This window comes from Sminthopsis crassicaudata, chromosome 1, assembly GCF_048593235.1.
Source record: "Sminthopsis crassicaudata isolate SCR6 chromosome 1, ASM4859323v1, whole genome shotgun sequence".
Lineage (NCBI taxonomy): Eukaryota > Metazoa > Chordata > Mammalia > Dasyuromorphia > Dasyuridae > Sminthopsis > Sminthopsis crassicaudata.
The window spans coordinates 351,027,448-351,041,741 of record NC_133617.1 but is presented as its reverse complement, the minus strand read 5'-3'; the positions used below and the strand labels follow the sequence as shown (position 1 = coordinate 351,041,741).

The following is a 14,294-nucleotide window of genomic DNA, read 5'->3' as shown; positions in this document are numbered from 1 at the left end:
AAAAATTAGGTCTTTATCAGAGATAGTGCTGTCAAAATTGTTTTGCAGCATTCCGTACAAAAACTTTTTAATATGTCTGTCTGCTTCAAGTGTGTTTCTACATATAGTAGGATTCTGAGTTTTGATCCACTTTATCTGCTTCTGTTTTTAATTCTCATTCACAGTTATGATTATTGCCTTTGTATTTCCCTCCATCCTATTCCCTTTTCTGTCTGTTGTCTCATCTTTCTCTCTTTTCCTCCTCATCAGTATTTTGCTTCTACCACCTTCTCTGATCTGTCCTTTCTTCTATCAGTTTCTCCCTTCCTCCTGATTAATCTTCTCCCCTTCTACTTGACTATGTATGTTATTTCTTCTTTGAGTCAATACTTATGAGTGAGGTTCAAATGGTGCTCATTGACCACCCACCATTTTCTCTTCTCTACATACCACTGTAATAGGTCTTTCACTACTCTTTATTTAAAGTAATTTACAACATTTTTTTTCATAATTCTCTTGCATCATTTTCATTTCTTTTCCCAATTTTTTTTCCTACCTCTCCTATCATTTAAAGGTCCTTTCTGAGCTCTTCCACAACCACTTCCTATTGTATTTTGAGGTTTTGCTTAGAGATGTTTTGACATTGTGTCCTCTTCTGAGTTTGTGTTTTGGTCTTCCCTGTTATCATAATTTTTTTTTTATGGTCAGATTGTTTTTATGTTGTTTGTTGCTCTTTTTTGTGAGGGGAGTTAAAGAGGAACTTTTTCCTTTTTTTAAAATTTGAGCTCTACTCCCAAGGTGGAAGAATATCTGTGCCAGTGGATGCAGGTCTTGGCTATTTATCTGGTGCTGCCTTGACATTTCCCTGTGGCCCATAAGGAATCCTGTGTCTGGTGCTGTCCTGAGGAGGTGGAGTAAGTGTGTGTGGCTGTTGTTGCTGGAGGCTGAAGGGGTCTGGAAGCTTACCTGGTGCTAATATGGGGTCCTAATAGTGGTTACTGGCATGTGCTGAGGCCCACTGGATTTCCTAAGAGTTTTACTGAAGCACGAAGCCTGGCCACTGGAAGACATCTGGCCTGACTACAGCTATCCCAAAGTAAGTGATAGTTCCCACAGATAAATTCCCCAAATTTCACTGGCCATGTACCAAGACACATGGGGGGAGGGGTCTTGGTGTGGTGTTCACCTGTTCCACAACACTGGGGCTCTGAATCTCTTGCTGATTTGCTGAGGTGGGGCTTTTGCTCCTGGCTCACTGGGAAGCTGCCTATCCTGGACTCTGCCCCCTTTTACTCAAGTGACACAGATCCCTCCTGCCAATCCTACAACTTTCCTGGGCTAACATTGTTTCACCCTGTTTCCTTGCTGGTTCCACTCCTCCAAGACCTGTCTTATGGCACTATTTTATGGTTGCCTGGAGGTGAACTTGGGAGAGTTACAGTGATTTACTGTTTACTCTGCCATCCTGGCTCCTGGAAGTCTATAAAACCTGTGATTTCTTTAAATACAGTGGTATCTCAGTTCTCATCATTAATTAGTTTCAGAAGGCATGATGATTCACAAAAACAATGAATACTGAACAAATTTTTCTTATAAGGAATACATCTCTAATCCATCCCTACCAACCCACTTTTATATAATCAAAATTTTTCATTTTATCTTATGTGATCTTCTCTACTACTCTTCAATCATGAATTCTTTCTTTCCCTAGTTGTAGAACTAAAAGATAGTTACTCTTCTAATTGCTTGATCTTCTAGTTATTTTTGTTACCATTTTCTATGTCCAGGTCATTCCTTTGGAATTTATCTTGGCAAGCAGTGTGAGATGTTGCTCCATATCTAATGGTTGCCTATCTGCTTTCCAGTTATTGGTTTGTTTGTTTGTTTTTGCAACAGATTTTGGAAAACAGAGAGTCCTTATCCTAGTTATTGGCATCTCAAGGTTTTTCTAAAGGAGCATCTATATTGTACAGTGGATAGAGTACAGAACCTGAGTCTTACTGAGTTCATATCTGGCCTCAGATACTTATCAATTATGTGACCCTGGGCAAGTCATTTATTACTGTTTGTCTCAGTTTTGTCATCTGTAAAATTAACCGAAGAAGGAAATGAAAAACTACTCCAGTATCCCTACAAGGAAAATCCCAAATGAGGTTATAAAGAGTCAGACACAATTAAAATACAGAACAACAATAATAAAAAAGAGAAGATTTATAAAACACTAAGCTATCACGTTTGCTTTCTTTTGTTTGTTGTATATCTAACTTGCTCCACTGATTCCATTTCCTATTTTTTAACCAGTACCAAATTTATTTTAATAACTGCTACTATGTAATATAGTTTTAGATCTGATATGGACAGGCCAACTTCATTTCAACTTTTTTTCATTATGACCCTTGAAATTCCTGAACTGTTTCTCTTTATGAGTTTCATTATTATTTTTACTAGCTCTATTTTTGCTAATCCTTTGTTAGTTTGATTGGTTAGGCACTGAATAACTAAACTAATTTATCATATTTATCATGTCGGTTCTACCAATTCATGAACAATAAATGGTTTTTTTTTTTATTTTATTTAGGTGTATATTTCTGCATCAGGTGTTTCATAGTTGCATTATATAGTTCATAGAAGCATACTGTTAGAGAAAGACCTAATATTCTATATTTTCTATTGTTGTTTTGAATGTGACTGTCTCTTTCTAGGTCTTCCTAGAAAGTTTTTGTTGGCAATATACAAAAATGCTGATTATTTATATGGATTCATTTCATATCTTGTAAATTTGTTGAATTTATTAATGGTTTCAATTAATTATCTCCTGACTCTTTAGGGTTTTCCAAGTAAATAATCTTATTGTTTGCAGAAAAGTTAATTTTGTTTCCTTCTAGCCTATACTTTTTCTATGATTTTCTTTTCTGTCTTATTACTATAGCCAGCACTTTTTTTGAACAGTAGTGGTGAAAATATTTGATCTTAATGGAAAGACTTCTAAAGTTCTTTTATTACATATAATATTTGCTATTGATTTTAGATATGTTCATTTATTTCTCTGCTTAATTTCTCCATGAGTTAGGCAACAAGAACATATTTTCACTTGCCCTCTGGTTCTAAGAGGAATTGCTTCATTTATAATTTATTGAAATACTGTATACAGTATTTGGGGGTCATTATTTTTATAAATTTACATAATTCTTAGATTATTTCTTATACTGTTTTTCAGAGGAGTTGTTAAATATGTCTCTTTTTCTTCTGTTATTATTGTTGTTTAATTTTTTGTTGTTGTTGTTTTGTCTTGTTTTAATACTTGTTTCAATGAATTGTTTTCTATTTGGCTTATTCTAATTTTCAAGCATTCAATCCTTGAGTAGAATTTTCTATTTTTTTTTTAAGATTTTAGTTTTCTTTGCTATTATTCCTACTTTAGTCATTCCACTCTCTTATTTTATTTTTCCATGTTTTCTTATTATTTTTGTGTCCAGGACATTTTTCTTCTGTGTAACCCTGGGATGAGTTTAGGAGTCTAAAGGTGTTTCTCCTTATTTTGCCAGTCAATGGTGCATTTTAAAGTTTTATTGGTGTATTTTCTAGGAGTCTGGCCTTCTCTAGGCCTTAGTCTATCACCATATTCTCATAATCCGTGAATCCAATTATTCTTAAATTATTTCTCCCTGAGCTGTCTTCTAATAAATTTTGAAATCAGATATATTATATTTTATTCTACATTTTTCAATCTTTTTATTTCATTCTAATTTTTTTTTTGTCATTGGTTTCTGTTTGCACTATAATAGTTTTCATTTAGACTTGGGTAAGGTTTCCCACTTTTTAAATTTTTGTATCATGAGCTCTTTTGGCATTCTGGGGGAGCCTTTATCAGAATATTTTTAAATATATAAAATACAGTATAAGATTATAAAGAAAACCAATTCTTTTAAAATATAGTTAATTTTTTTTTAATTTAAAGATTCCCCTGAAAATCTATCTATAGACCCAATGAAGTTTAAGAATCTTTGATATAGTCCCATCTTTCTAGCCCTCTCCCATCCCATTACATAGATTCAAGCTCCTTAAACTATACATTGCAACCCTATATGGGGTCTCATAACTGAATTTGGGGCGCATGAAATTATGATGTATTATCAGTAAGTGTTTGACTTGTGTACCTTTCTTATATACCTATATACTTGGAGTCATGTAAAATTTTTTTAGGCAAAAAACAGGTCATGAGTGGAAAAGTTTAAGAAGCTTTGATTATAGGAAGAGCTAGCGAGGTCAATTGATTTTATCAGTGTCACATGCTTGTGTCACTATAGGATTTGAATCCAGGTTCTCTGATCCAAATGATCTTTCCACTATATCACATAAATATAAAATGATAATTCCCATCATTCTGTGTGGAAAGAATGATTTTTGAATATTAGCAGAGACATATTTTTATAATACCAGCAACCCATGGAGAACTGCAGAGATAATGAACATAGTTTGCCTCCTTTAGCAGTATCTATTCTATTTGGCTTTCCTAAAAAGATTCTACCTAAGCAAATGATTAGTGTGGTCACTTAGCTTCAGCAAGGTATTAAAAAATGGCATCCATGTGCTTTTCCTCAGTGACTTGATTCTTTGCTCTTGCCACAAAAAAAGGGGGTTACTCTGGCTGGTGCTGAGTAATGCTAGTTGAAATATTAACTTCATACTTGTTAATCAGCTACAGGTTGAGGAAGAAGTTTTTTTTTTAATGCAGGACAAATTGTGTTGGGTCCCATGTGGTGCCACGTGAAAACCTATAAAACAGGTTCCTAGTTACTAAAATTACAAAGCCAATTAAGCTCCTGGTGCTTTGAAACACTTTATAATAATCATTTGCAGCTAATGACCCCTTTGGATTTAGGGACAACCATTCTAGTTTAGTCCCTTTGTCTAAGCACATAAAACCCAGCTACTGAATTACCTGGAAGATGACAGTAAAGAACACCACAATGATGGTGGTGCTCACAAAGAGATTTTTTGCCTTCACTTTCTTTTCATCCAAAAGAACGACCAGAGCATAAGCAACGGCCCCCCGGAGACCTCCATATGACATGACTACTTGGTCTATTATCTCCAGCTGGACCATCCGATACTTATTCAGAAGCCATGTTTGTAAAACCACACCTGGAAAAAACAATATACATTGTGATTTCAACACATACACACAGACATCTGTTTATTATCTCTCTTCTGAAATAAAACTTGCTGAAAAGTTTTTATTAAATTTTGTCAGACCTGTTATTCAATTTTATTTTATTACTTCAGACCTCCCATCCCCATCCTCTCCTCTTGAAGTAAGCTCTGGGGAAAGAACGTACTATTTTTTGCTATTGTACTATTTTAGCTATTTTTATCACTAATATTTCTGTCAGTTTATCTAGTAGGAACAGGCTTAGAAACCTTCAGGAAACAGCATGGGGAGGATCTTACTTCCCTAAATTAATATTCAGATGCCTAGCAGGTAGACAAAGGGTGAGGATTTGCCTCCATCCAGTATGGTAATTCAATTCTCTGGAAAAGTGGAGGATGAGGTAATAGTTTCATGATTATTTTACAAAATAAGAAATACTATTAATAGGCAATCAGAGACAGTTTTTAAACTTCTTATCCAACACTATTCTTCCTATTATATGTCTTTTACTACAGGTACATCTTGAGAACACCTCTCACAGCCTTTCCAAACCAAAAATATCCAGTGTTTACATGTAAGTCTGAAGTAATGCTTAATAACATTAGTCTCTTTCTTAATGAGACATAGAGAGATATTCTACAAGCTCTAAATATAATAACTTATTTCAAAATATGAATAGAGGTTTGACATCTCAATTTAAAACTCTCACTACTTGGTAATGCATGACATTTCCAATGTGTGTGACGGTGTGGAATCTAATTCTTTGTTTCTCATCAGTCACTGGAAATGATTTCTTTCTTGGATGGGTGAATATGAGCTGTAACTGTGTATGACCTTACTTAATTGTATATCTCAAACTTAAACTGAAGCTTAACATTAGCTTACTGCATTGTTTTCGATTGAAAAATTGAATGCTGTCGTGTAAGGGTAGCAGAAAGAAACTGGAATTGCTCATTTCTTGACTGCATGTTCTCACTGAAAGTTCTAACTTTTTATTCCCAACATGACTGCCAGAAATGAGAAGGAAGTTTGTTCCTATGTGAAAACTTAATTGTGGCAGTGCCAATTTCGTGAACAAAAAGACTAGGATTCAAATCTCCTTATTACTACTCCCTCCTTACCTACCTTATAATACTTGGGGAACCAATGAGAAATTTTTAGTCTCTACAAGTCACTCTGAAGGTATAGAAGTTGTGTAATGGCCTCCAATTTCACTAATAGTCACTTATGGAATGAGAACATCAGGATGGATTTCCTTTATGATGAAAAGGTAAGAACTTCTTTATTGAAAAATAGCTTGTAAAGCATTTCAGAATTATTCTCCCCAAATTCCCTTCCTCATGTCCCATTCACTTCTTTTGAATTAATTAGATTATAATTTTGGAGTGGCAGAGTTCAAAATAAGTAAATCTCAAACCAAATGATCACAAGATTTATCCCATTCACTATTTCCCTCTAATACAATCAGAAGACATTTGTGATTTCTGAGCAAAGGTTATAAATTGTGCCCCTACTCACAATTTAAAATGTTTCCTTATGTATTACTACTAATCAGTGGCATTGAATCACCACTCTGAAAAAGTAACAATATTATCTCTGAAATAAAAATCTATGTGGCATGAAGATTTTGTGCTATGAAAATTCTGTTGTAAATAGTAAAACTAAAATATGCCCTGTTATTGCATCCTTTTTCCTCCTCCCTCTTTGTTGTTTTCTAGGTGATTACTTCCTTTGGTCATCCTTAGTCCCAGCTCTGCTTCATCTTTTCTCCTTGACCTAAAAGTCCAGGAATACATCTGTTGCCATTCTTAATCCACTATATAGTCATAATGCTCTTACCATATCTTGGTATGTAACTGGGACAGTGAGCTACTTGGAAAGAATCATTAGTCTCAGTGTCTATAACAGTTTTATTTCTTAAGAAAAACCTTTGTATTATTCAACTAAGTGGTTTCTCAACTTATGAGACAAAGATTTATTGCAAAGTATAATAAATGTTTCCAGAATTCCTTCTGTTTTAGGAACCTTTTCACTGACAACATGCTCTGAAGGATACCTGGCTTGGTCACCTCAGATTTGATGCTATGATACCTTGGGATTATGTGATAATGCGTAGAATTAAGTGAGGTAGATGGGTTTTTCTTACCAATGGCTCTGTAGACAGAAATAAAGACTAATGTCAGGAGTATGAATGCTGTGTTCCAAGTCCAAATGGAAGGATCTACAGCAGAAATTCCCAGGAACATGAAGATGATTGTTTCAGCTCCACTTGCCAACATCTTCATGGTATATCTCACTGTGGTAGCTGACTGCTCAGAAATATTAGCTTTCACATATTTTTGACAGCATATGCCACAGAAAGTAATCCTGGAAAGAAAGTTACAATTACTCAGTTAAGTGACCTCCTCTGTGAAATATTATATTATTTAGATGGTTTTAATAGAATTAATGAAACTTTGTTAATAGCATGATCTACTAAAAAAAAAAAAACAAAAAAAAACCCAGAAGGATAATAAGAATAAATAAAGGGGGGGCTGGATAAAAAGTTGTTGCTGTTTGGTCACATCTGACTCTTTATGATCCCTCCGTTTTCTTGGCAGAGATACTGGAATGGTTTGTTTTTTCCTTTTCCATTTCATTTTACAGACAAAGAAATTGAGTCAATTAGAATGAAGTGATTTGCCAGAGTCACACAGCTAATTAGCCATTGAGGCCAGATTTGGACTTGCTTTTATTCACTGTATTAGCTAGCTCCCCCTCAGATTAAAAGTGCCACCCTGTTTTATGATCAAAAATTCTTACTAGCAATTCTAGACAGCCAAGTGGGTAGAGCCCCATACTCAGAATCAGGAAGACTCATCTTCCTGAGTTCAAATCTAGCCTGAGACACTTCCTATCTATGTGACCTTGAATAAGTTTCTTTACTCTGTTTGCTTCAGTTTCATCATTTGTAAAATGAGCTGAAGAAGGAAATTGTAAACCATTTCAGTATCTTTGCCAAGAAAACCCCAAATAGGGGACCCAAATTCAGTCTCTGGGAACTGAAAAACAATTGAACCAAATTATCAATGCCATTTTTTTTTAAACAAGACTATAAGGTCCATGACTCCAGCATATAGGTTTCAGTAAATTAGGCCAGAATCTTCACTGTTCCATCAATATACCATGATCATTGCTACCTGTGTACCCTTGTTCATGGCTTTACCTCTGTCTCTAACCCTTAGCGACTTGTCCTTTTATTCCCTAGGTCAAGTTTTAGTTTCTCTGTGATACCTTCCCTAACTAATCCAGTTCTCAAAGTTCTCCCTCTTCTGAATTTCTACTAAACTAAAGGTTTATATTATAGAATTTAACCCTTGTGTGTTTTCTTACTTATAGATTTACTTCTGGGGAAGGTTTTTTTTATCTTATAGTTTTTTGTTTTCCTCTCTCCCCTAGAGAATCTTGCTTTATGCTGAACACATGATGAATGTCCAATAAGTAATCATTTATATACTTAATTTAGATACTGAAAGTAGTAGACCAGGAAGAATTGTATTAAGAGATGTAGCAGAGAGTTGTGTCAGAAGACCTAGATTGGAGTACTAGCTTTGCCCTATATCAACCTCTCTTCACTTCATTTTTCTCACAAATAAATGAAATGATTATACTAGATGATTGAGATCCCTCATAGCACTATATGTTATTTCTTTAAATTTAAATAATTTAAATTATAAATATATCTAAGCATGCATCTCAGCAACTTTATTTGTAAATAGGATTTCATCTGGTATTATTCCAGTTGTTATGTAACAATTATTGCTGTAGAGTCCAGAGCTACAATACATCCAAAGAAAGGCAGTGTCATATTAGGTAACCTGATTCAATCTGATTTCAACAAACATTTATTAAGTATCTACTTAATTCTACTCTGTACTAGGTTGAAGGCAGAGCATAGTTTGTAATAAAAAAAGAAATGATGTTTTTAATTGAATATATGTGTCTTCAAACTCTTTCCTATTCTTGTATACAAGATATGCTAAGGTTTTTAGTCTGAGAATAACTACACTGATCTTTTAAGGTGGAGAAACTAACAACTGATCACCAGCCCTAGAGAGTGTATGTCAATGTAGAAAAAGTGAGGTGTAAGAGTATTAAGTAATGTCATGAACCCCCAAATTAGACCCTATATACCCGTTACTGAGGGGAAAAAAGCATTTTAGGTCTGTATTATTTCAACAGACCATTTCACTATGTCTAAATAAACACAGAAAGAACTCTTGGATTTCATAGGCTTTAGATCTGAAAAAGGCCTTAAGAAATAATCTAGTTCAATACTTTTATTTTATAGATAAGGAAAACAAGGCCCTTAAGGGTTAAGTGATTAAAATCAAATTTAGAACTCAAAGCCAGGTTTTCAATTTGTAGGGTTAAGAGAGAGGAATTCCTGAATCAGTCAATTAATTCAATAAGTATTTATTAGGCACTTGTTTATGCCTATGGCATTGTGTTAGGGACAAATTTTAGAGATGAGATAGTCCCACAGTTGCTTAAAACTTACTAGAGAAAACAAGAAATGCATAGAGATAAATGTAATCCAAATAAGAATATTAAAAAAAAAAACAAATAAAAATATAAAATGCTGTGAAATAAGATAAAACAAATCACTTAGAGAGGGGAAGGATGGAAATCTAGCTAAGTGTCAGGAACAATTACTTGAACTATATCATTAAGATATTGTGGTTATTTATTTAATCATTTTTCAATCTTGTAGGATATTTCATTGTTGAGACCCCGGATCTCTTAGAATCAGCAGGAGTCAGGATAAGCAAAAATCTTTATTCTTGTTCTTTTGCAGTCATGGTCAGAGGATTAAATATAACAATCTCCACACCTCCTTCCTCTTTCTCTTCCGCCCAGAGAATAAATCAATCTCCTCCTCCTACTCCATAGTCTCACTTCCCCTCCTTTGTCCACACCCACCGATGCTGCCAGCACAGAATAGTTGAGTAGGGTCATCCTCCAAACATGTTAATAGAGAATTGTCCAATTGGTAATTAGCCTCAAGTGCCAGGTTACCTTGCATCTGCTCAGTTCTAGCCCTCTACATTTCATGACCCCACTTCTTTCATTATCTTTCAGATACTGGAGTGGTTGCTTCGCTATTTCTTTCTCCAGCTAATTTTACAAATGAGGAAACTGAGTTAAACAGAATTGCCCCAGGTCCCAGTGCTGTTTCAGGCTGTACTTGAACTCATGAAGATGAGTCTGAGTCCAAGCACAGTGTTCTATCTATTCACTATGCCATCTACCTGCCTTTCTGTTAAAGTTAGTTATAGGGAACAAAAATAGTTGATCACTTATTTGTCCTTCAAATTAAAAACACAAAATGAATTAAATTAGTAATACTGGTCTCTATAGTGAATTTTAAAAATCCTTTAAGGTAGTATCTAATCAAGTGAAGGAAAACTGAGGATTCTTTAAGACAGGGAACAGACCTACAAATACCTACTTTTCCCTAATGGCTGGGTTTCTATTCTCATTAACAAGACAGTGGCTTCATCATCCATTTGATTTTATTTGTGGCAGTCCAGAGGGAGGAACCATTGTTCCCTCTTTCCTTTCCCTTTGATTTTTTTATGGGGCAGCTAGGTGGTGCAGTAGATAGAGCACCAGCCCTGACTTCAGGAGGACCTGAGTTCAAATGTGGTCTCAGACACTTAACACTTCCTACCTGTGTGACCCTGGCAAGTCACTTAACCCCAGCCTCAGAAAAAGAAAAAAAAAAAAATTTTATGACCTAGCAGATGTGGCTTACAACATGTAGTCTTGGACCAAATTTTACCCAAAGATCACTTTATGTCTGTGGAGAAGGCTGATTATTTTGTGTTCTCTTGAGCAATGTGATCATATATGCATAGAAAAGGAGAACAATGTTTCATTTTTTATTTCGTGAATGTCATCTGCATACCATTTGATGTCATGGGTTTCCCAAAGGGTTTTAATTCTGGAACAAACTGTACTTACAACAGTGAGTATTAATAATCCAACCATAACAAAGGCCAAAACACCCATCACTGGCCTCTTCTGTATTCATTTTCAAATAAGATTTGTGGTCCTATTGCTTTCTTGCAGTTGCCATTGCCCACTTAAAGAAGGGATACTTACGCAAGAATGGCTGAGAGGGAAAGCATCTCAGAGGTGAGGTAGGACAGGTAGGAGATGATGAACACAAATCCTGGCTCAATGATCCGGACGTGTTTGGTGAACCGAGTCACCAGAGAGAGAAGAAAGGCGAAGATAATTCCAATGAGTGTGCCTCCCAAGCTCACCACGAAGAAAGACACTACAAGAGAGACAAGAACCAACAAGGCTGACTTTAATACAAAATGAATGGGCTCATTGTTCCAGGCATCCCAGGCCCCAGTGTCGTGGGTGACAGCACTGGATGTGGCCTGTCTCCTGTGATCATTTTTTCATCATTCGTTGCTCAGTAACCCCATCCTACTGAGGAATCAACAATCTCTAGGAAACAAGAGACTACATTCTCTTCTTCTCAGTGCTTTATCTCATACATGAGTAGCTAAAGCTCTAGCTACTATTTTCCAGGGGAGGAAGGGGGAGGAGGGGGATAGTTTTCATATCCATTCTAGAGACTTTGCTTGTTCCTCAAAAAAACATTGCCCCTCCCCCATCACAGACAAAAGGACAAGTAAGGAAATTTCAGATTTTCTCCTTAAATGACCTGACATTATGGCCAACCATTTTAAGAAAGAACAGAACATGATTATATTCTAAATACTAGATAGAGAAATAATTCCTCTTGATCATTTTAGGTGTGGGTTCCTCGTAAGAATAAGGTTGGGCTCTCAATGTGTTGGGCCAACATAGTTTTATGAATATAGTCAACCAGATTCAATTCAATTTCAATAAGCATTGATTAAACACATACTAAGTTCCAGACTGTGCATTGGATACTGAAGATATAGATTTTTTAAAAAGCAGTTTCTGCACTTAAAATGTACTCGGGAAAGAGAACATGTTAGCAGATAAGTAAATTAAAAAGATACAAAGTAAATACAAATCAGGATTGTGGAGGGTGGGGGTAGAGGTTGTTATATGGTGAGTATCAAAGATAAGTTTTTTTGGCTCCAAGCCCAGTGTTCTATCCACTTTATTGTGAATTATTAGGCATACAATAATTAATAAATCATTGTTGGTACTCCCATGCTATGAAGCCACTAAAGGTCCCGAGTCAGAGGAGCATGAAATATAATATCACTTTGTCGCAGAAAGGAACTAAATGCCACAATGTATAAGGATAGGGGAGGTGTCCATTTGGGCTCTTGGAGATCTAAACACTAGGAATTCATTCACTCAGATAACTGAACTGCTCTGAGATATTATAGATTGACACTGCTCTCCATCAAGTCTCTTGAGATTGAATCCCAGTCAAATAATGCAATCACCTCAACTAGCTTCTCTGCTTGTACTCAAATACTTCAGAACACTGCTGTAAAAATTTATATAACCTAATTGTTACCTGATGGGCCTTCAGTGTTTCTAGGATTTCCTGTATTTTTCTCTAATTGATGATTTTACTCTTTCTGTAGGCTGTTCCAAAATTTTTTTTTCACTCTACAAACTTTCTAAATCATCCCTCTCTCTCAGTAGAACTCCTCAGACACCCACTTTAATGAAAAAAAAAAAAAAAAAAAAAAAGGATCTGTTCAGGGTTTTTCCCCCATTCACTTTATTCAAAGCTCAGCTAAGGTCAATTCAGTTGTAGCCCTCTGCCTCTTGAAATCACTGCATTGGCTTTGTGGTTATTATCTGTGTCCATGTTGTATCCCTCCAAAAGGACCTAAATTCTTGAGGATATTGACTGTTTTTTTTTTTTCTCCCATCTTTGTATCCCCAGTACCTGGCACACAGCAGAGATGCTTACTAAATGTATATTGAATTGAATTGATTATAAAAAGTGAAAGTGCCCATCAGATTGGGAGGCAAGAGAATCTTCATGAAGAAGATAGAAATTGTGATGGACCTAGAAAACTTGGTATTGTTTCAATAGGAAGAAGATGTGTATTATGGATACAAAGGTTAATGTGAATAAAGGTGAAAAGATGGGAAAAAATAGGCCATATTCAAGTAATTATATGTGGTTCAGTTGGTGTAAAGTGTTGGATGCATAAATGAAATAGTAGAAGAAAAGCCTATAAAGTAATATGAGTCAACATTGTGAAAGTATAGGAAATGTCAGGCAAAAGTGTATATTATCCCATCCATCCATTCCCTGGGACAGTCACTTGTCTGCTTTCACTCACGTCTTACCATGAAGATAATATTGTTCTGAACCTCTAGTGACCCACTTGTCAACTCCACTAGACAAGGAAAACAACCTAATTTCAGGATGGCATTTGGGAAAGAACTATCCTGGTTATTGATTAGAGGGTGAGTAAATTAATCTACATGTCAGCCCTCTATACTTAACCAGTATAGAAGTATTCATCTATAGTGGGCCCTATTCTTCCCTACCTTGTTTTGTAGTTCTTTCCATTGTGAACACTACATCTCTGGTACTCCTATACTTATTGCACCTTCTCTCCTATCCTTAACACAGTGTTAGGAGAAGCAGCCAGGTTGCTTCATGACCTCACAGTTCCTTCTAGGTCTTTTCCACTAACACTTTTACACTCAGCAACCTCTCCTTCAACCACATATATCACCTTATTCACATCCTGGTGGTTATTACAATAACATATATCGTGTTATATATATATATATATATATATATATATATATATATATATATATATATATATATATATATATATATATATATATATATATATATATATATATATAATAACATATATGTTTTAATAGCTCCAGATCAATTCCTCTTTGTTTTTAAAGAGTTCAGTACCTTGCTCCGAGACTACTTCTCTATTCCAATTCCCTGCTCAGTTTGGGTTTGTTGTTCTGATTCCCCCTAAAATATCCTTGTTTCTCAGTTCATCATACTAGCTCTAAACTAGTAGTATCAAACTCAAACATAAATGGCCACTAAACTAAAAATGTTGAGTGCAGCATAATAATTTAGAAAAACCATATGTTAACATTATTTATGTTTTATGTTTTTATGTTTTAAATATTTCTCAACCACAACTTAATCTAGTTA

The 14,294-nt window shown here is 35.2% G+C and overlaps 1 protein-coding gene across 3 annotated transcripts in view; it reads right to left on the bottom strand.

The window, feature by feature from the left end:
* SLC9A3 (solute carrier family 9 member A3) overlaps positions 1–14,294 on the bottom strand; it is a 137,311-nt gene that overhangs the window by 36,442 nt on the left and 86,575 nt on the right. For all 3 annotated transcript variants that reach the window (XR_012484384.1, XM_074279201.1, XM_074279202.1), the window contains exons 5-7: positions 11,279–11,456; positions 7,278–7,498; positions 4,922–5,124 (exon numbers count right to left, since the gene is read on the bottom strand). Coding sequence is in view for 2 of the 3 variants with exons in the window: in XM_074279201.1 (XP_074135302.1) it covers positions 4,922–5,124; positions 7,278–7,498; positions 11,279–11,456 (602 nt within the window). In the remaining variant the exon portion in view is untranslated. The remainder of the gene's footprint in view (positions 1–4,921; positions 5,125–7,277; positions 7,499–11,278; positions 11,457–14,294) is intronic.